The 24,159-nt window shown below is 40.8% G+C and overlaps 1 protein-coding gene across 4 annotated transcripts in view; it reads right to left on the reverse strand.

Annotated features, from left to right (window-relative positions):
- Window positions 1–409: 409 nt before the first annotated feature.
- The window catches only part of LOC138959467 (innexin unc-9-like), a 57,910-nt gene continuing 34,160 nt past the window's right edge, over window positions 410–24,159 (reverse strand). For 2 of the 4 annotated variants that reach the window (XM_070330973.1, XM_070330972.1), the window contains exons 2-5: window positions 12,151–12,331; window positions 11,308–11,463; window positions 7,751–8,041; window positions 410–6,863 (exon numbers count right to left, since the gene is read on the reverse strand). In XM_070330973.1, the coding sequence (XP_070187074.1) occupies window positions 6,249–6,863; window positions 7,751–8,041; window positions 11,308–11,463; window positions 12,151–12,331 (1,243 nt within the window). In that variant the 3' untranslated portion in view covers window positions 410–6,248. Of the gene's footprint in view, window positions 6,864–7,750; window positions 8,042–11,307; window positions 11,464–12,150; window positions 12,332–13,277; window positions 13,533–16,412; window positions 16,673–24,159 lie in introns of those variants that run through there. The other 2 variants (XM_070330975.1, XM_070330974.1) reach the window with 2 other exon arrangements.

A 24,159-nucleotide genomic window follows, 5' to 3' on the forward strand; every position in this document is an offset into this window, starting at 1 on the left:
TGGGAACACTTTTTTTAAATGTTGCACACACACAAACACACAAATCTCCAAGAGCTGAACAAACACCACGCTAAAGTGAAATTGTTAAAACCAAACTGGTTGTTGTTATACCAGGCTTTGAATGGAATAAAATTAGATCAGACTGAAAGAAAAGATTTACCTGTACAACTTCAAAGGATATGCTTTCGTGACTCAAATTGAAAAAAAAAGATTCTTTATTTCACATGTTAAATTGCCATTTTTTCACTGTTCAAAGTTTCTTCTAGCGATTTGTGTCTGGCAAATTAAGTCTTTTTAAGTACATGGAATGGCACCATGGCTAAACTGGGAACACTTTCAGTTTTTAAGTGTTGCACACACACAAACACACACACACACATACATAAAACACCTTACATATGTTTAGGTCTATAATTTGATTTTCATTTATTTCAAAATTGGCAAGGCATAAACAACATTCAGATTAGGAAAACAATGCAGCCACAGTGCAACGATATGCACTTCAAAACAGTCAGATCACTCCTGTTACACACTTTTATGACACAAAATTAATATTAATCATTGAAGAAAAAGACTTATTTCACAGGAACAACATGAACAGAATGCATAAATACACACGTTTTGTTTTTAGCACTGTTAACGTATCCCAACAGAAAATGAAACCTAAAAGAGGGTACTTGTTTTTACATCTGCATACTGCATTCATTCCACTTTATAATCGAATAAAATAAATGAAAGAACAAGTTTACTGGCTTTACAGTATATATACTATTTTGTGTCCACAAAAAACTCTAGCGGATCTCAAGTGGATAAAATCATAAGCTTTTGGTGGACGAATCTTCAATGTGCCCTCAAAGCTGCAATGAATCAGTTGGAAATCTCAGTTGTTATGGTGTCCGTCAAGAACAAGAAAATTACCTGGTTTCAACATAGACACATTGAAAAGAAAGGTTAAATGTACAGAAAAAACATTATCTACAATTACACTAGTTTCATGACACACAAAAAAGAAAAGAAATGTACATATATTCGTTGTTTGACCTGCATTTCTATAACCATCCACTCTCAGTCGAGTTTCATGGACATTTTAAAAAGTACAATATTATTTGCATACAAAAATAGGCTTATAGAGCAGAAATATATTTGCAGAAATATTTTGCTCATCACATCTTGCACAACACAAAGTAAGTACATTGTTTATCATTGTGTCCGAGACAATGAGGAAGAAGTCTGTTTAAAAATTGCATAGGATCTTGTAAAAACTTCTTTTTTTGGAAGGCACATGTATCATGCATAAGACACATTTGCAACTGACACTAAAGGCACTACTGAAAAATCACTGTCTTCAATCAAAGTACATGTATGCCACTGGCAAAATTGCAAACAACAGCATCTGACTTCTAATACAAATGGAAAGTTCAATTTCTTGTGGGAAGTTCTGCTTAAGAGAGAACTGCATCATGCAGGAATGCTCAAACAAAGCCAAGGAATGAGAAGTTCAATTGGTCCACGCAGAAAAAATATGAGCTCATAGAAAGCAAGTCAACTTTTCAAAAGAAATCTGGGAATGTCACAGAGTTAACATTGTATTTGTTATTAATTTGTAAAATTAATATTGTGCGTTTTTATGTTGTGGAATACAAGAGCTTATTCAACAGGTTGTTCATGCTGATTCTGATTTTTCAATCAGCACTGAATGAAATTTCAGGAATGAAAACGCATCTTAAGAAGCAAACAAAGCACCTTTTACCAATACATCATTCTCACTGATATAGGATAAAACACAACAATGAAGAAAAGAATCCTGCAAATAAGCTGTTTATCCTCAGCTTGCTTTGGAAGCCAAGAACAATTTGAGGGAAAATACAAAGCAAATCAAATCCTGATAGAAGAAAAAAAAGCAAAAAATCCTCACTGCATACTTTTAGTCACAAAAATGACTGGTTTCTAGATCACCATAATTTTTGACTGTTCTTGTTTTTTTCTAATCTCGTTCATGAACTTTACAAATACTAGCCTTGTATCCATGAAGCTATGACTACTGGTATCATCTCTATACACAATCACAGAACAGGGGCGGGGATATAGCTCAGTTGGTAGCGCGCTGGATTTGTATTCAGTTGGCCGCTGTCAGCGTGAGTTCGATCCCAGGTTCGGCGGAAATTTATTTCACAGAGTCAACTTTGTGTGCAGACTCTCTTCGGTGTCCGAACCTCCCCCCGTGTACACTACATTGGGTGTGCACGTTAAAGATCCCACGATTGACAAAAGGGTCTTTCCTGGCAAAATTGCTTAGGCACAGTTAATAATTGTCTACCTATACCCGTGTGACTTGGAATAATAGGCCGTGAAAGGTAAATATGCGCCGCAATGGCTGCAATCTACTGGCCGTATAAAATTTCATCTCACACGGCATCACTGCAGAGCGCCTAGAACTGTACCCACGGAATATGCGCGATATAAGACTCATTGATTGATTGAAAAAGTGTTCAAGTCCAAACTTAACTACAACTCTAATACACTCTCTGCACACAATAATGACTAGCAATACAGAGCTGTTTGCATGTTTCAGATCCCATCTGTAGGAACGTACTCAGCTAATCATGAAAACTGAAGCAAAGCACTATGAAGTATGATTCAAGTATGAGGACAGATGTGTGATCCCTGTTCATCCATAAAACAGAAAAGCTTCTATGTTCTTTCTTTATTTGGTGTTTAACGTCGTTTTCAACCACGAAGGTTATATCGCGACGGGGAAAGGGGGGGAGATGGGATAGAGCCACTTGTTAATTGTTTCTTGTTCACAAAAGCACTAATCAAAAAATTGCTCCAGGGGCTTGCAACGTAGTACAATATATTACCTTACTGGGAGAATGCAAGTTTCCAGTACAAAGGACTTAACATTTCTTACATACTGCTTGACTAAAATCTTTACAAACATTGACTATATTCTATACAAGAAACACTTAACAAGGGTAAAAGGAGAAACAGAATCCGTTAGTCGCCTCTTACGACATGCTGGGGAGCATCGGGTAAATTCTTCCCCCTTAACCGCGGGGGGTAAAGCTTCTATGTGAGATAAAAGAATGAGCTGACTTTTTATCTTCCAAACGTACCTCTTCCAAAAACACAACCAGTGTGTTTTTGCTTAATCATATGGTCCTTGAATGTTGAATTGTTTTGTACATCTGCAAAGATTAGCTATTTACACCAAGCAAAACAAAGTACAGTACAACCATGAAAGCCCTCGTGACGAACAGAAGTTAACGGAATAACATTCATGATTCAGTATTATAAGCTATACAGCTAATGCCTATGTTATTACTGTTTGAAATGGAAAAAAATGCGCAGCTGAGATAGCAATCGTACTTGCACAAAAAACAAAAAAACGAATAAAAAAACAGAGATCTTCTTTGAAAATCAAGATAGTTTGGAGTTTTGCGAGGTTTTCTTTTCAACAATCAAACACTATTTCACTTTCAATAATGTTACACTTTCATTAAGACATGTTTACTAACATAGTTCAAGGCACTCAACATGAAATGCGTAGACTTGCATAAAGCTTTACGAAATATAGATTTTATCAAAACTGAATGTAAATGATACATCATACATATATATGAGTGATAAACTTTGTGAGCATGGAAAGTGACATTCGATGTGGTTGAAACCCTTGCACATATAATTAAACTGTTCAAAACTGTGGTAAAAAAGACATGAGAAACAAACTTCACTATCATTTTGTTGTGCGTATCAGAGGTCAGCGACCACGGTGGGGGGGAATATATCTGAATCAAGTCTACAGAATCTTGAAACAGCAGCATATGTTATACAAGAAACAGTGCAGCAAATATTCAGTTTGCCATTTTCTGTCAATCAATTAGAACAGCCGGTATGAACAAACCATGTTAGTGATGACATGACAGAGAATCTGATTCTTACTTGACTCTACAACACTTTTAAATGGAAGTTGCTAATAAGGTCACTCTTTTAAGTACAAACAACAAGCGCAGTAAGACGCACTTTCAAAGGACCGAACGGTGGAACAAGATTTCTGGCCTGAGGAAACAAAAGCCTGTGAATGACAAAAAGCATCACAGATGTAACAAACACCACTCTAGCATCACATACTCTGCAGATCCCCACCAACACCAACACCACTGCTTGACTCGCATGTTATTTTGAGAAACACATCTCTCTTCACTCAATGTCTGACTCTGAGCCATGACATCCCCAACCATAATGACAACCTGTACAGGTTTACAACAAAACACATGAATATCCATGACTGACAATGAGAACATATGTAAAGCATGGCATGAGTGAAACATTCTACAAAATGGTAAAGAAATATACACAAAATTTGATCATCAATGTTATGACTCCCACTGATAACATTTTTTTTAACATTCATCCAAAAAGCCTAATAATGGTAAATTAAAAACAGTCAAATTACTTCTGGCAAACATAATCATTCCAATCACGAACAAACTAAAACAGCAGACATACTAGGTCAATCTGTTTCTCACACAACAAAAGAAATAAGATGAAAAATGTTATACAGTCGGAAGCCCAAATGTGCTGTTGTTTGTGGTTTTACCCACAAATAAAATAAGTAAACAAGACAACTTACTTCCTTTCACAAGCATAACCAGCAGTTGATACTTTTGATATTCACTCACACACATAAAGGAAGAATAGGCGACGGCATACATAGCTCTTTTTTTTTTTAGAGTTGTTTGATTGGAAAATCATAATATTTATCAGGACTGGTAGATAAACACACAAATATTCCTTATTCACCTGCCTTTGATTTTTTTCTCAGACTTTCTTCCCTTTTGTTGGGGTGGGAGTGGGGAGGGAGGGGAGGTATGATGACCTTTCCTCTCTGCAATTAACATCCACAAAAATTACAGCACATGCCAGGAAAAGTATCAGCAAGTGTTAGCAAGAGAACACAGGCACAAGTGAATGCATCACTACTAAAATTGTTTTTAAAAAATGAGTTAAACAGTAGGATGGCTTTCTTTATCCTCACTACGTTTATAATTTAGATTAAAGTTGTGTCACCACTGTCTTCTTGTTACGTATTTTTTCATTTAGACTGGTGTTCTAATACTCTGTTGTCCTTTTCCCTCATCTGTACTGCAAGCATGGAATTATTCATTGAGGTCTTCATCCAGAATTCAGTTAGCATTCAAAAGCACTGGTTTCCTAATTCTTGCAACAGAACTTCAAAAGTCCAGATACAGCAATATTCAGCAATCTCCAGATTTGTAGCCCCATGTGAAGTTCCTCATCGCACCAATTGAATCTCATGTTTCAATTTTCTTTCAGTATGTGAAGTTGCTTCCACAGGCCTAATTCTGGCGATTTTCCCCTATATGCACTTACTTGCTTTAGCAGCATGTCTTGAACACAAAAAGCATCCATTCACAACAGAAAAAAAGGATGACTGTAATTAATAATTCCACAAAGGAATGACCATCAAAAGGGAACATCAAATAACACATATTCTACACTCATACGTACGCACGCACACAACTTTTGGTCCCATTACGGCAGAACATTAACAACGGATAAACATACAAAAACATGTTCAATCTGAGCTGGACAAACCCACGCCACAGACACCACTTGTCAGTACAAGGCTTGCTGTTGATGATCATTCCACATATGTACAGTAGTTCTTATTACCATGGAAATCGCATCGATGTGCACAAACATTTTAAGACACACAACCATTCATTGATGTGTGTCTGCAGGTTCTATCTGAAGCTGGCTTACGGGATCACATTCATCTGGCTTGTTGCTTTTTCTTCAAAATCCAGGTATTCCTTTTCTTTATTAAGATTTTCCTTTTTCCCCCCTTTCAAAAATATTTGATGATTTTTTTGTATCTTTTTCTACTTTTTTTTTTTTTTAACTTTTCAAAATCTTTTGTAACCAGGAAAGAAAGATATGAACTCTTTTGAAAAATATGTCAGAATCCTGCTTTTTTTCCACACTTCTTTATATATTTTTTTACAATCTTGTTGTTGCTTTTCCCCTCACTCTTTTTTTTCTGTACAGACAAATTCACTCACAAAAAGGGGCCTTTTCAGAATTGAGGAACATTTCTGAACTTTAAGAAAAATCGTCTCTCACAGAAGACCTTTTCTTCCACACCAAATCTCATGTGTTTTCTTTCATCTCTTTCAAACCTAACTTCCCAGTACGGTCTTCAGCCTTGTACTCCTAGAATGTTTCTAGGTCCCTCCAGTGAGTGCTTCCTTCTCCTTGTCGATGGGTTGGTCTGTTGTGGGTGGAATCTCTTCGTCCGGCTGGGGCTGAGACTTGTTCTTGTACGCCTTCCACATCTCGTTGATCAGGTCGGTGACCACCAGGTCCGTCGAGTTCTTGGAGATGACGCGCATGACGAACACCCCGTCGTCCCTCAGGTACTGCTCGGCGAAGTTCCGGCACAGCTTCTTGTCGAAGCCCGTGTGCAGCTCGTTGTTGATCTTGAGATACTTCTTGATGTAGATGACGCGGTTGCGTTTGACGATGACGCGGTAAAGCCAGGCCACCAGGTTGAGGCAGGTGAGGAAGGCCACCAACACCAGCCAGAACCAGACGAAGATGAAGATCTTCTCGTTGAACAGGTTGATGGGCAGCACACACTGCACGGTCCACGTCTGGATGTTCTGCAGCTGGCGGATGCGGAAGTCGCAGAGCGTGACGCGGGGGAAGCGGGGGGACTCTTTCCAGGCGTCCTCCTGCCCCATCTTGGCCAGCACCTCGAAGCCGTACAGGTTGTAGTCGGTGGACAGGAAGGCGTTGAGGATGAAGAACTGGGCGATCACGTTTGCTGCGTACAGCACCTGCATGACAAAACCACAGAGTTAATACACACACACCTCATTGTCACACTCTACTCACACACTTAAGCTACTGCAGAGTATAATATATTATCCAGTACAGAAAAACCACAGAGTGAATACACACCTCATTTTCACACTCTACTCACTCACTTAAGCTACTGCAGAGTAAAATATATGATTCTTTTTTGTTCTTCTCAGTAACTTCTTCTGATGAATTCAATGCATGCAAGTTTTTGTGTATATAATCATTGATTCCATTTCCATAAAAAAAGAGTGAAGGAGAAGGGGATGAAGGGGGGGGGGGGGGGTCAAAAGAGAGCCCAATGACTCATTTTCAAAGTGATTTTTTTGTGGTTTACCTCATAAGGCCAAAAAGAAAAATATGTCTGTTTCCGGTAACATCGCCAAAAAAAATAGGGTCGGTCGGTCGTTTTTTTTAATTTTTTTAATATTTTTTTTTACCCTTTTCTTGTTTTGTTAACGTCTTTTTACGGTTTTTTAATTTTTTTATAAACGCTTCCTTAGTTTACTTACAATTATTTAGCACATGTTTTTGACCTAGATATATTGAAACTAAATAAAGTATACTTGACTTCATTCATTTTTTTTTGTGTGTGTGTGCGAAAAGCGAAAAAAACCTTTAGGGTCGGCGCTTAAAAATAGGGTCGGTCGGGTTACCGGAAACAGACATATTTTTCTTTTTGGCCTAAGATGTGCAGTTAATTTCTCCTAGTCATTCTTTAAAATGCACGGTTCATGCATACACATGACGGAGAATGTTAGTTTTCAAGTGAGGATAGAATCAAGAAAAGTTAACAAAATATTACCTTTTAGTTCTACAATCATTCACTGCCACTCTATAACAAACAACAAGCACACATATTCACCTTGGTGCTGAGGTAGAAAGCGGTCAGGTAGGTTCCAGCACGCTTGTTGCAGAAGAAGCAGCAGAACCGCGCCATCTTCTGCTTGGCTCTGACCATCATGTTCCAGTGGTACTCGCGGTGCGTCTCCAGCCAGCGGTCAAGGTAGAGGGCGATGTGTTTGATGGTCTTGGATCGGTCTTCCGGGGACCCCATCTGTGTCTTCTCAGCCATGTTCACGACCTTGGCCAGGTTGATGCCAGACCCACCGTTGAACAGCCGCCATACTATGTTGGGGAATTTGAACATAAAAGCCTGAAAAATGCAAACAGGCATTACAGAAACATATCACAAAGGAGGAGAGAAATGGCTAAAAACTAGGATGTATTTACTGTGGCTAACATGCTGCTCTTAAATGATTCACACACAATGTTCAAGAAAAGCGTAAGAAAAAAGGGACACACAGTTTAACTCAAACACTGTAAAAGAAAAAGGCATACAAACAAAACAAAACAAAAAGTGTTTGAGTAGTTCAGAGCTAACAAGATTCACATTTTAAATGCTTAATGCTCAAAAGCTACTTTTACAATGAACAACAATAAACATTTCTTGTTATACTGTCCAAAATTTAAAGAACATAGAACCATTTTATTCAATAGTCTGCCAACTCACGTTCTAGACTGCAAAACACTCTTGTTTGGAAATACTGATTTAACTATATCTTTGAACACGAAAATATTCTCTGTTGTACAAGACTATGTTATGTTAACTAATCGCTTCGGCCGATATTATATTAACTGTGCAATTGATGCAGCCAGGCATTCTCTCTCTCCCTCTCTCTCTCTCTCTCTCTCTCTCTCTCTCTCTCTCTCTCTCTCTCTCTCTCTCTCTCTCTCTCTCTCTCTCTCTCTCTCTCTCTCTCTCTCTCTCTCTCTCTCTCTCTCTCTCTCTCTCTCTCTCTCTCTCTCTCTCTCTCTCTCTCTCTCTCTCTCTCTCTCTCTCTCTCTCTCTCTCTCTCTCTGTCTCTTATTTGTATAAAATATAATGAAAGATCATCAAGATAAGTGTTGAAGCTATCACTTGTTCGCCATGTTTTGCTATCGGAATGTGTATTGATTATCATTTCAAGAACGTGTCCATAAGCAATCTGCTTGTTAACGTTCTTAATGTTGTTATTGTTTGAAACGTGTGTATGAGAAATTGAATAAAACACGCTTAAACCAACAACAATAAACTGATATAACACATCATCAAAAATTTTAGTAATAAATTTTCATTTGATTAATACAACCGAAACTCGGAAAGTGCGAAAATCACCGTGGCCAAAGCCTGGTGTGACTGGTGCCGCATGAACAAAATGGCAATGAGAGAGGATTCAGTATAGGGGACAGGCCTGTCCTTACTATAACCGTCCTCCCTGAGAGTGGCCAGTTCCAGTGTGACCGGAAGAGCAGACCGCGGCAGCGCAAAAGCGTCAACAAGGTTGATAGGCTGTGCGTGCAAGTTGAACCTCCGGTTGAGAGCCGTAAACGAAGATGCTTGCTGATCAGCCTGAGCCAGCCAAGGCTTAGCTGAATCAGGAGCCGGACTGTGTTGGGCCAGCCAAGGCTTAGCGGAATCAGGAGCCGGACTGTGTTGAGCCAACAAGGGCACTGTAACTACCGGAACTCCCGCCTGAGTGCGTGATCTGCCCAAGACCTTCGCCATCTCAAAAGCCACCAACGGAGATTCCCGAAAACGGAAAGGGCATTTAAGCTCCTTGGATCCGTGGAAATCGTTCAGTGCGGAAGGTGGTGGAGCGTACTGACTCTTCGACTCGACCACACCCTCCTTAAAATATCTGGAAGCCGTTGCAGCTGCCAACGCAACAGCGCTTGACAGCTTATACGGCAACCGGAACTCAGTGTCTTCCTCCACGGAGGAAGCACCATCGTCAGCAGCCCCGTCATGCACATCCGTGCAATCCGGAAGCTGACTCCCTTGTGATTGTAGTGTTACGGCACTCGGTTACACCCGTATTGACTGTCATAGTCAAAAGGAGAATCAGCCAGAAGGGATGGCGAACGTGGTATCTCAACCGTACGTAAAGCCTCCTTACTGACTACTTCCTGCCCCCCGGGCAGAAGCGGAAACAGCCACTATTATTCTCTGATATGGTGGGCAGAAACATGTCATCCGTTCGCGTAACAGGGCTCCTACCCTGACCTGACCGACCGTCTAAACGGACCGGACCAGCCCTGGGATCGGAACTTTCACCCCCTAACCGCAAAGCGGGGGGAGCTGCTTTCTCCTGAAACCGCGCTCCACGTTGGCCAGAAAACCCGGCTACTTGTGGAGCAGACATACCTTGAGACAAGACCGGCACACCGGAAGTACGGACACTCGACAATGGGGAGTGAACGTCACCAGCATCCTGCACCGCGTGCACATCAGCATAAGTGACCGTGGCGGAAGGGGAAGGACGCACCCTGGCCAGCGAAGAATCAGACACGCCAGAGGGAAGAGCCCGTAACTCAGCTCTTGTCGACGAAAGTTCAGACGCTAGTGGGCTAACTTGAGAGCTAAGTGAAAGAAGCAAGGAAGCAACATCCGAAGCAACAAAACCCGAACCAGCAGACGAGCTAGTCTCTTTAACAACCTTGTCATCCTTAACGACCTTGTCAGAGGACTTAACCGACGAAGACGCGGTCACCGGCAAATCAATCACAACATCAATACATTTTTAGAAGATGGCTCCAAAACACTAACTACCGCCTGGCCGGAATGTTTCGCTTTCCTAGACGTTTTCCTAGAGGGGGAAGCCTCAGCAGGTACCTGCTTGGGAGGATGCCTCTTCTTGCCGCTGTCGGCCATGACAAAATAAACTCACGAAAAAAATTTCAAGAACATTTTACAAGTACAAATTGAGGCCAAAATGAAGCCAAAACGTGGGAAAAAAAGGAAAGATCTCACCCACAACAGGCTGTAGAGTAGAAGAACATGAAGAACAGACCAAGGGGAAAATGACTAAGTCAAAGACGAAGTCACAAAGGCTGCAAACAGCCGGAGCATAGATAAATGCGACCACCGCGTGTGAACGCTGAGGTTGGAATGAATACAAATGGCGGCGTGTGCGCACGCATACGGAAGGCAGCCTTCATCTCGGTCTGGCCTTGACCTCTTGACGGGTCATGGTCACTCTTTTTTAGAGGCGTCTTCCTTGTTACCAAGGGGACGCGTACAGCGTTACCAGCACTGAACTAGGGTTAATTGCTATATGTGAGTTGGGATAAGATATGTAATTTAATCAAACTCATGTCACTGTCATTTTTCTTACCACCAGAAAAGACCTACGCCGCTTTCCACACACACCTTGTCCACATGTTTCAGACACACCCCTTGCTACTGTCTGGCCTATAATGTCACTAGGTAAAATTTGCCACAATAGAAGCAAGAGTATTCACTTTTTCAAACCCATACAAACCGAACAGAGTTATTTCTAAACATCTTCAATTATCCCCCTCACAGACACAAAAACGTGCGCCCTTTTAACAAGCTAATTAAAGTCACCACTCTGCTGCCTTCTAACCATTATCACTCACCTGGAACAGCAAAATGAGTGGCACCCATTGATAGTATGTCAACTCTTCATTCTCCCTCTTGATGGTTTCAAGAGGGATCTGCTCATCCATGGCTATGTAATATGTGTTCTTGATCCAGCAGTAGCTCTTCGCATAGTCAACATATGCACCCGTAAACTGCACACCAAGCACAAATAAAAGTAGTTAAAATCAAAAGTACTCTAGTCTTTAAAGTCTACGATCTTTGGAGAAAAGAGGGTCAAAATAAGCGCATAAAAAACCCACTTCTATGGCAAAGTATGAACATGTACTGATCTTCTGATAAACCGAAATAGGAGGACTCTAAAAGCATCCCAAAAAAGGGTTAATTCAACCATGTCTATCTCAATGATGACTGCAGATAATAGGAAAGAAGTATGTCTCCAAATCAGGCGTGGGGGGGGGGGGGGGGGGGGGGGGGGGGGTGGGGGGAGTAGAAAGTGATTCTAGAATGTGTGGTTGGTGGGGGAGATTCCTGTGGAGTGAGAAGAATGGACTCAAACTAGGGGCTTTGTTGTTTAATGTATCATGTGTAACATCAGTCCCTTAGTTACAGCCAAACTGCAGCAATACAACCCTTTTGTTGTCAAATTTGTAAAATCATACATTACATGTACTTAGTTAATTGCAGTTATAAATCTACACCTTCAATACCGAGTTTTATTCTGAAACAAAAAGAAAAAAAAATGTACTTTGATGCTCCATCCATCGCTTCAGCATAATGTTACCAAGCATTGGAGTTATTTGGGTAATTTTTTGGGTAATGCTGTTACAATACCGAACAATATTGCATTTAGCTTGCAGACTGTTTGATATGACACCCACCTCTGCTGGACACCAACAGTGTATAGGATCTCCGACAAACTGCCCTGTGGACACGATGATGGCAAACATGGCGAAAATAAACACTGTCCACACATGGTTGAGCCGATCGATCCAGTCATCGTTACTGGCTCCCTGAAGTTTCTTCAGCGACGGAACGCCACTAATCACTGCCCCTAAAGACCTGCACAGCACACAAGTGGTTTTGACATTTAATATCAGTAGAAAAGCTGATACTTGTAGACCGCTGAAAGAGACACCAAAAAAGTGGTACACAAGAATGACGCAAAAGAGTCTTGTGTCTCTGTTAAAAATCCAAAAAAAGGTAGACTGCTAACGTTCCAAAATTCTGAATCAAAACACAAGAATGGTAGGTAATTGGAATGCTTATTATTGACAAAACAATGATCCTAACGTTTTGTTTTGTCAATAATAAACGTTCCAATTACCTACCATTTTTGGGTTTTTTATTCTGTGTCTCTGTTTGTCTGATACTATAATATATAGATAACTAAGATTGGGTGAACATAACTCAACATAACTTTTACCACATGTATTATTCATATCATTATTATCATTATTCCCGTTATTCTAAATAGTTACAAGCACTTGGAATGTGCAACACCAATACAAAACACAACCATATATGACTATGAGTTACACACACACACACACACACACACACACACACACACACACACACACACACACACACACACACACACACCAAATAAAAATATGTCACAAACCACAATCCCGACCCTTTCCCCACACCTTCAGACGCCAGGCAAATTCTCCCCCCACCCCGGTAAGAATCTGGTACGCCTGTGTGGTTTAATCATCCTTTTAACACCCACCCACGCACCCACAGACAGACACAAGCACAGACACAGACACACACACGTATGCGCGGGAAAGAGAAGATAAGCATGTGTCTAGCTTCACACTGAGAACGAAAATAAAAACACATAAGTCTGTTCAACCTCAGCTGGATTTAACTACTTAAAATGAACAGCTACACCTAAACACCTGGTAGCAAATCCATACACTTCAGAACAACAAAGTTAGTAACACACAAACACACACACTCGCACTACGAAACAATGTCAGAACAGTCCAAAACTACTTACATTCAAGATATCCGATACAGGTTTTATCCACAAAACGAACACTCACGTCAACAAGTAAACCACTCTACATCAAACAAAATATACACGAATCAGCCGTTCGTCTGACGAAACAAGTTTCCTGCGGCACACAAGACACATGTATACAACACTGCCCCTCCCTGAATCAAGACTGTAGACTGTCACAACCACTTTCCTTTCAGCAGTACACGTATCTCACTACACTATAAGGGAATCTGTGCAATTAGGGTGCGGATAATAACAGTGGAAAGAGGGGAGTGTAGAAAAATGAGTCTGTCGTGTGTCAACAACCTAACCAGCAAATCCGTGGGACAGGAAGAAACCATCAACCGTCAACAACCTTCGGAAGGTCCTGTTAGCCTACTTACGCGTCCTGATACACGCACTATAAAAATATTATGCATTATTATTATTATTATTATTATTATTATTATTATTATTATTATTATTATTATTATTATTATTACTTGCTTGAGTTCAGTCACAGGTTTTAGATTCATAAGAGAAAATGCTATGCTATCTTGGTTTTTCTGGCCCCAGAATTTAGCGTCTATTTGGGACATGACGTAATTATGTGCAAGGAATAAGCAAACAACTGCTCGAGTCTTTCTTTATTCCACTTAAAAATGTTGCTAGGAGTTAACTTGATCTTTAAAAAGGAAAATTAAGAAGGAAGGACGAGAAGAAAAAGAAAAGAAAAAGAAAAGAAAGAAAAAAGAACAAGAAAAAAGAACAAGAACAAAGAAGGAAAAGAAAGGTATAACAAAAAAATCTAAAGAATGAAGAATCAACAACAAGTTTCTGGGTCCTTTTCATCATGGACAAAACGAAGTATTCACGATACATGTATTAGTTCCTGGAACATTTATTTATAGACAAAACGAAACATTCACAAGCAGGTCGACCTTATGGTGTGTTTAGTGGACGGACATACAAATAATAACGAGACAGTGAAAGGAACTTAGCTTAGTAGGCCTTGACTTCTCAACACCAAGATGGCGAGATTCGAAAGGTATAAGTAATTAATAATACGAACTACAAGAGAAGAAAGGTCTGAAGATCTCTCCCCAAGAAGTTTTAAAAGAGAGGTCGGAAAAGTGTTACTGACTAAGGCAATTAATAATGTGGTTGTGGCATGTACAGCTGGTTGTTTACCTAAACTTATTGCATGTAATGTACCAGATAACTAGCACAGCATGGAGTTTAGCTATTTTCAAAACTGGTTTTCTGACAGACGCGATATTGTTGGGCACTAAATGAGACTCCCTCCTTTCCCCCCCCCCCCCCCCCCCCTCTCGTTAAGTCCAAATAACTCTTACTTTTCGTCATTGAAAAATAAGGTAAAGCAATTTAACGGACTTAAGCGCTTGTGATATAAATAATAATAATAATGGTGATTTCTATAGCGCTTTCGAACACACAAAGCGCTTTACAAAAGCAATAACAACATCATTACCAGAATGACGCCATTGACGGAATAGAACACAATCATAAACACTTTACAACAAAACCAAAAACAAAACATAAATGTTACAAAAATCCAGAGGCTCTTACAGGAACGAACTCTCAGTATACACAACAATTATAATGCACACACACACACACCCACCCACACATGCCCACACACACGCACACACACACACACACACACACACACACACACACACACACACACACACACACACACACACACACACACACACACACAGTAAACATTGTTCATCCGAAAGTGCACATTCACAGGGTCGCGACAACTACATCATCAACATTAACCTTCTAGAATGCTTCTCTGAAGAGGTGAGTCTTGAGATTTGCTTTGAAAGAAGGCAGAGATGGACTGAGACGTAACTGAACGGCGTTGGTTGTTTACAAAGCCTATTACTAGACTACCAGCATAATATATCATGTAGTTTGAGCCTTTTCCAAAATATGCTCTGAATGGCGATGTACTGGAATCCGATTCTGCGTCTGAACAAAAAGTCAGGGGTGAATCTGTACTAAACGGTGTAACTCTACTTCATCATAATAAGTAGCGAAGCATACTGCGACATATTATCTAAATTGTCACATTATTTGCTAGTCGTGCACATTTCCATTGTGGAGCAATGCCCCGCCCCCCCTGTGTGTCTGTCTGTCTGAGTGTCTGTCTGTCTGTCTCTGTCTCTGTCTCTCTCTCTCTCTCTCCCTCCCTTCCCCCATTCTCTATATCAATGATGCCTTCTTTAGTATTTCTGTTGTAGTATTATTTCAGTTTTTTTTCCTTCTTCCTTGTTTGTTTATTGTAAGAAAAGGCACCTTTGTCCTTGTTACATCCTCCAATCATCCCATCCCAATGTTCCCTCCCACTCCCACACCCACACAATACTTGTATCTCTTGTAAGATCTTTGACAAACGGTGCCGCAAGGCATACCATACACGATTCTAGGGGCAATGACACAACTGTTGAGCACAAACATTCTCCTTTTAAACTTCGAGTCCTTGTTGAGAATATCGTATCACTATGTACCAAATCTCGTCTTACTTTCTTGGTATTGATCACATGAAACCGTTCCAGACCTTTCAAAGAAATAGAATACAATGTACTCTAGAGTTCCATACCTAAAAGGAACGTCAATCTTCTTTCTAGTTTCGTCGCACTTAAAAAAAAAACTAAAAAAAAACAGGACTTCGCTTCTTTGACTATTGAGGGCTAACCCTTTACCTGCCATGTCACACTGTGCAAGTGTGCACAATTCACATGTGTATCTATTGCATTTGGACTATACTCGGCAATGTAGAATCAATAGAAGTGAGAAGACATTTACCGTCATACAGTGGAACCCCCCTTTTAAGACCTCTACAAATCGAACAAATCATGTCTTTCAAAAAAAAGGAGGCAGTCTTAAAATTAAGGTACATTTAGTAGAGCTTATGATCAGAAAGTCTGAGAAAGCTAGGTCTTATGGGGGGAGGGGGGGTGGGGAGGGTCTAAAAAAGGAGGAGGCGTTTTCACTGCATAGGATGTTGAATGAACAGGAGGGAGGATTAGAAACTTTTGACTTGCGTGCAATGCCGAAAGAATACACGAGAACAATTGCATTCTCAAATTATGTACGACAGCTCATAGATGTGCTTACATTCTTGAATATTCGCTGTTATACCGGCCCCGTTCTAGAACTTCCGAGAAAAACACTTGAGTAATCCACACTTTTGTACTCCACACTTTCGTACACCACACTTCTGTACTCCAAATAATTTCACACGTTTCGGTGCATAGCTGCAGTCTTCATTTTCTTTTTTCTTTCAAGAATATCAAATTGTATTGTATCAAATGTATCTTCGCAGTCTTAATCTTTTTTCTGGATGTTTATCTGGTCCTTCTTTTTTATATTTAGTCAAGTTTTGACTAAATATTTTAACATCGAGGGGGAATCGAAACGAGGTGTATGTGCGTGTGTGTGTGTCTGTGTGTCTGTGTGTGTGTGTGTGTGTGTGTGTGTGTGTGTGTGTGTGTAGAGCGATTCAGACTAAACTACTGGACCGATCTTTATGAAATTTGACATGAGAGTTCCTGGGTATGAAATCCCCGAACGTTTTTTTCATTTTTTTGATAAATGTCTTTGATGACGTCATATCCGGCTTTTCGTGAAAGTTGAGGCGCCACTGTCACGCCCTCATTTTTCAACCAAATTGGTTGAAATTTTGGTCAAGTAATCTTCGACGAAGCCCGGACTTCGGTATTGCATTTCAGCTTGGTGGCTTAAAAATTAATTAATGACTTTGGTCATTAAAAATCTGAAAATTGTAAAAAAAAAAATTTTTTATAAAACGATCCAAATTTACGTTTATCTTATTCTCCATCATTTGCTGATTCCAAAAACATATAAATATGTTATATTCGGATTACAAACAAGCTCTGAAAATTAAATATATAAAAATTATTATCAAAATTAAATTGTCCAAATCAATTTAAAAACACTTTCATCTTATTCCTTGTCGGTTCCTGATTCCAAAAACATATAGATATATGTTTGGATTAAAAACACGCTCAGAAAGTTAAAACGAAGAGAGGTACAGAAAAGCGTGCTATCCTTCTTAGCGCAACTACTACCCCGCTCTTCTTCTCAATTTCACTGCCTTTGCCATGAGCGGTGGACTGACGATGCTACGAGTATACGGTCTTGCTGAAAAATGGCATTGCGTTCAGTTTCATTCTGTGAGTTCGACAGCTACTTGACTAAAATTAATATTGTATTTTCGCTTTACGCGACTTGTCTTTTCTGTCCTCTCTTTTGGTGACAACATTACTGACACAAACCGAAACACAACAGTTTTCGGTAAACAGCGAACGTCACTACGAAAACAGCTTGGTCCCAAAACTACTACAGCGCAGACTTAAACGAAATGAGTCGACACAACTCAAGCGATAAGAAGCATTGACACTGTCTACATGTACCCACATAATCTAGCAAACAATTCCCGCCCACAAGTTTTCTTGTAGTTCCTTATTCGAACACTCCTACAATCTAGTCCCGCACAGCAGTTTCCTCATGTTATATTATATATGAAGTCTTATATCGCGCGCGTATCTCCAGACTCGGACTCAAGGCGCAGGGATCTATTTATGCCGTGTGAGATGGATTTTTTTTTTTACACAATACATCACGCATTCACATCGACCAGCAGATCGCAGCCATTTCGGCGCATATCCTACTTTTCACGGCCTATTATTCCAAGTCACACGGGTATTTTGGTGGACATTTTTTTAGGGACCTCGGTTTTTCGTCTCATTCGAAAGACTAGCACTTGAACCCACCACCTAGGTTAGGAAAGGGGGGAGAAAATTGCTAACGCCCTGACCCAGGGTCGAACTCGCAACCTCTCGCTTCCGAGCGCAAGTGCGTTACCACTCGGCCACCCAGTTCAGTTTGACGTCATGTCACCATCGCTTGCCCAATCCGACAATATCACACTGTTTACTAACTCTGAGGAGAGAGTGAACTGATGTAAAAATTTGTGTCACCATTTTATCAAATTATATACTGTACAAAAGTAACCATTCAAATTACAAGAGTGGATAAGACTTTAAGAGATGTGGTTGAACAAAATGAGGTCACACTCAATGACTCATTGCAATAATATAATATGTGTCAAAGAGAAACAACATGTTCATTGTTTTGGGGTTCTTTCCACTACTTTCCATATCCAATGCAATGCTGCTCCTCAGGAAAAAATACATATTTTTAAAATCGCCTTGACAACACCCCTTGTAATATAAAGAGTATGGTTAAAAACAAGACGGATTAACATTCAGAGAACTCTAGTTGAAGGATTGTTGAGCCCCCGAGCAATACACCAAAACAATCAGGATGGGGGAGGGAGAGGGAAGATGGGAGGTGGAGGAAGGTACAATCACGCGGAAACAGAGCGTCTCGCCCAAGGCTACTGTGACCCGCATCTGAAACATTATTTTCTTTTTTTTCTTTTGTTACCCTTGCGTTTTTACCTAAGTACATCCACTTGACGGTCTCCAGGTCCCAATACAGCGGCTCACAAAGTAAGAATGTCACACATTCAGTGCATGCCCTTCACACTCAGTGACTGGCAAAACAAACACTATACGCTCGCGTTGGTTCTCTGGAGCATAAAAACATCTCTGAGAGCAGGGACTCAACACACACTTAAATTTAAGCGAATTGAAGAATATTCTTAGCCACTTCATAATGTTGTCTCAATGAGCACATTTATGTAAATTGTGCTCCTTCGTTTTAATTACGATTTCATGGCCATGTACAAAACATCTGGTCTTGAACAGGTCTAAAGGAGATAGTCTTAACATGGTGGCGAATTTACAGATGTTATGAACAGAAAATCCGAGAAAGAAAGTGTGTGGGCAAATGGGCAAGGTCTTGGCATCCACCACACTTAAAGTCTTTCAACAGAAATGATCATGAAGTCTCCTGCATCCGACTCTGAACCTACCCCTTTCTAACCCTCACAGAGAACGCAAGAGAGAACCTGGTAAGATGGAAGTGAGGGGAGTGTGAGGAGACAGACAGGGAAAGACAAGTTTTAGAAAGAGATTAAGAGATGGAAGAAAGGAGAGATAGAAGGGAAGGCAGAGAAAACCCGGGAGGGGAGAGAATAAGATGGACTATAATGGAGAGAGAGAGAGAGAGAGAGAGAGAGAGAGAGAGAGAGAGCGAGAGAGAGACAGAGACAGACAGACAGCGACAGACAGACACACAGACAGACAGATCCAGACACGCAGATAGACAGGCAGACAGACCGAGACAGAGACAGAGAGACTTTGGGATGTTTGGAGTGCGTGTGAGAGACTCGAGAGTGAAAGGCTAAACAAAGTCTTCATAAAAATGCGAGGGTCAGCGTGTCCCCTCCACACACAATGCAGTAGAATGTTGAAAGCCTGCCATGGCGACGTGAAGGAATGGGATGTGACAGTGCAGTGTGCAGTTGACAGTGTCGTTGCCTGCCCCTTCCCCAGCTAGGGTGCAGCCCTAGTTCACTGTTTGCCCAACGCTGCACTGCCTTTCCGGTTGTCTACTGTCAACAACTGGGCCCCTGGACACTAAGCGCTCTGACAGGTCTACATCTAGTCTGGTGTCTGTTTGATCTGGTCTTTTTAGTCCGCCAACTGTCTGGTCTGTCTAGAAGTTTCTTTCTGGCCTTTCTGCTGTTTTTTATTTTAATCTGTCTCTGTCGCCTGCTCGGTCATATGCACTGTGAATAATGCACTATTAAGTGTTACTCAGCAATTATTAGAACATCCGTAATGTCAGTAAACACATCCGCAACACATGCTGTCAACTGATGCCAACTCGTAGGGGGCGGTGATTTGACCCGGATATTTGTCTACAAACGGGAAAGTATCCGCCCACTCTTGGTACAACTCGATACCAGAGGGTTATCTGTTTTATTTACAGTAGCATTGCGTCATTTAAATCCTCTTGTAAAACTAAAGTTCTAAAAACTACCACAGGAGATTTTTTGCAAAAGATCAAGTTTCTGTAAGGATCACCAGCCAAGTATCAAACAAAGAAACGACGTCTACACAACCGGTGCAATGTCAATACAATGGTTCGGGTTTTCCAAACTAAGCTGAATAAGCTGTATTTCAAATGTAAAGGGTAATTTTACTTCTTTTTTTTCAATTACATCACAACCAACATCTACCTCCATTCGCTTTGATTCGATTTGTTGCAACCGAGGAAAGTTCTTTTTGTTATCTCCCTTGCTAGATCAAGTGCTTGATTTTGGGGTCCTGGTATCATGTTCAAACCGTCAACAATGTATCAAACAACGGTAATTTTGATTTTCGTACAATAAATTAATTGTAATACTCGAAGGTTTGAAGCTACCACTTTTCCGCCATAAGTCAAACGATGAGTCATAACTTGCACTGTCATTCTCAATAGGTTGCTGTCCTGTTTACGCTGTATACATACAATTCCTTGAAAAGATCAATCCTGGAATATTTATTTTACATTATACATATGTGTGCATTCATGGCCTGTCAATCAGTGAAAGTCTCTGTCGGTTTGAACCGGAGAGTCTAGTCATTGGCTAGTTATTCTGTCGCATTTTTCTTCACGGAAAAAGAGCCATTGCTAACACATAATTATTATACGAAAACACTACAGCACGCGTACATTCTCCAGAAGACACGCAGGACAATTGCCCCTGTCTGGCATTGTCAACAAACCGACGGAGGTAAAACTGGACAAGGAATGCAACTGTTCCCCCCACCCTGACCAGCGGACTATGACAATATTTTGCATTTGCATTATGTATTATACGGGTGAGGAATTATTACTGTGTCCTACATATGCCAGGTGGTCCGTGTGTCGTGTTTTATATTCAGGAGATCTACATACCCACAACAGAAAGTTGCGTGTGTTATTTATCAACTACACGCATTTATAGCTTTTGTGTCTGCACAAAAAGATACTTCAACTGCAAATAGTTTAAAATACAGAAGATCAGTTTTTATTTACTACACTCACAGGCATATCCGTGTATCTAATAATGTGCAAAACAACGTGGACTAACCAAAACACCAACCCTACCACCCACCGTATGACTGAGTCTTCAGTTGTAAGACTTCTTCCTTCTCAAGAGTTTGCTTTTATTTGAAATGTGTCCTTAAAGGCATAGAAAGCTGATGAATATACACGCTAATTGCTTTACCCAGAGCTGGAGACAGACTAAATTAAGTTCCCTGCAAAATATTGTGGTCTAGGAGCCCTTAAATGTTGAGATATTTGAATTTTTATTTTGATCTAGATGGTCCTATTTATAGATTTGGCAACACATGTAACGTTGATGCAAGGGAGCTAACACCGCGGCTTTGTTGACATCCTCACTTTTTCAGAGGCTAGAACAAGCTGTAATGCATGTATTATGGTCCGCGCATGGTGACATATCGTCATTATATGGTCTTATGGTGCGTTTGACATCGATTGTGGGCAAACTACACTTTGTAAACACGGGAGTGCGTTAGTATGCCTTTAATCAATGTCTGCAATTTACTTCCATTTAAAAATCCTACAATTTTTCGACATAATTCCTCTGTTTTACGACCTAATATGTTTCAAGTTTTTTGTTTATATTACTGTAATTCCACGCTCGCAGAAGCCACACTTTGAGTTGATTTGCCTTTGCCCACAATCTAAATGATTCAATTACCATGCTGATTACAACTACGCGTTTGATTATTTGTTTGTTCAGCTCCTTTCATGTCCCTCGGTCTGTAGCGCAAATGGTGCGTAACCGTATAAGTGACCAACTATAGCTATAGCACCAGCCAGCATTCCAGGTAAGTAAAGGAACAACAATAGTCGCTTGCCTTCAGTCGAAAGTTTGCGGGTCAACTGTAGTGGACCAACCTACGGGAGAAAAAGCCGTGTGTTTTCCTTTCTTGTAGTTAATAATAATAATAATAATGCAAACTTTTATAGCGCTATTCTAGAAAAATGTCTACTCTTAGCGCTTTACAATACATACATCGACCAAGCATACTATACACGCACAGGCAAAGAAACCGACCAAACATAACCAACAAACTATACATGCACAGGCAAAGAAAACGACCAAACATACAATACACGCACAGGCAAAGATAACGACCAAACATAAACAAACATACTATGACCAATCATAACCAACATACTATACGCGCGCAGGCAAAGAGAACAATCAGCACATGTAATAATTACTGACAACTAATGATGCAGGCATACAATGACAATCCAATACACAGCCTAGGCACAAGAACCACATAAGGCTACTGTATAAAAACGTGTCAACAATACTATTTACACACACACAAACAGTGCTGACACAAAGCGCAGAAAATATATATACACGTTATTTTAGGCACTAGGTAGGGGGTGAGGTGGGGCGGGATGGGGTGGGTGGGGAGATGCTGGAGGGAAAATCACTTGCGCTGAAAGAGGTGTGTTTTGAGATTTGTTTTGAATGTAGTGAGAGAATCTGTGTGTCTGAGAGGCAGAGGTAATCTATTCCAGGTCACAGGGGCTTGATAGGCGAAGGACCTCTCGCCACATGTCTTTGTTTGCACTGTGGGGAGTCGGAAGAGTCGAGTGTCGGCGGCGGAGCGAAGCTGACGAGAGGGGGTGTAGAGATTAAGGAGTTCTGAGAAGTATTCTGGGGCAGAACCAGAAACGACGGCAAAAGAAAGAGAGGAGAGTTTGTATTCGATCCTTTTAGTGATAGGCAGCCAGTGTAGAGAGTGAAGAAGGGGTGTGGCGTGTTCATACTTGGAAGATTTGAAGACCAGGCGGGCAGCGTTATTTTGGATCCTTTGAAGTCTATCTAAAAGGTACTTAGGGAGACCGGCCAGAAGAGAATTGCAATAATCTATCTTTGAGAGGACTAGAGAACACACTAACGTTTTGGTTGCATCAGTGGTGAGGTAGTGACGGACTGAACTGATCTTGCGCAGCTCTAGATAGGCGGACTTGCAGATGTTAGAGATGTGTTTTTGGAAAGAGAGAGTTGGATCGAGAGTGACGCCAAGGCTGCGGACAGACGGAGAGAAAGAGATAGGTAGTTCGTTGACAGTGAGAGAGGCAGGAAGAGAAGGGTGATTGAGAAATTTCTTGGGACAGGCCAGCATAACTTCGGTTTTGTCACTATTTAACTGGAGTTTGTTTAAAGACATCCAATCACTGAGGTCCGCAATGCAATCCTGTGTCCGAGATACCAGAACGTCAACTTCAGCAAGAGGGGCAGACTGATGAAGCTGTGTATCATCAGCGAAACTCTCGTGCGACAACGCATGGCGACTGATAACATCGGACACAGGGGAGGCATATAGAACGAAAAGTATGGGGCCAAGCACGGACCCTTGCGGGACACCGTACTGGAGAGCTGAAGGTTGAGATTTGATGCCGTTGACACAAACGGTCTGCGTCCGGTTAGTAAGGTACGAACGAACCCAGGAAAGGGCCAGATCATGAACACCAAAGGAGTGCTGAAGCCTGTGGAGCAGAATTTCGTGGTCTATCGTATCAAATGCGCTAGACAAGTCCAGTAGTGTTAGAATGGAGACCTGATTTTCGTCAAAGCCAAGAAGGATGTCGTTTACAATCTTCAGAAGTGCTGTCTCAGTACTATGGTTTTTCCTGTATGCAGACTGATGGGTGTTGAGAAGGTGGTTTTGCTCTAGATGAGTGAGAAGTTGTGAAAGGACAATTTTTTCAGTGATTTTTGAAAGGAATGACAAGTTCGAAACGGGCCTAAAGTTTTTCAAGGAATTCTTGTCAAGTGAAGGTTTTTTGATGAGGGGCCTAACTATTGCAGGTTTGAATTCATCTGGGAATGAGCCGGAAGTCAGAGAGT

Source organism: Littorina saxatilis, linkage group LG2, assembly GCF_037325665.1.
Source record: "Littorina saxatilis isolate snail1 linkage group LG2, US_GU_Lsax_2.0, whole genome shotgun sequence".
Classification (NCBI taxonomy): domain Eukaryota; kingdom Metazoa; phylum Mollusca; class Gastropoda; order Littorinimorpha; family Littorinidae; genus Littorina; species Littorina saxatilis.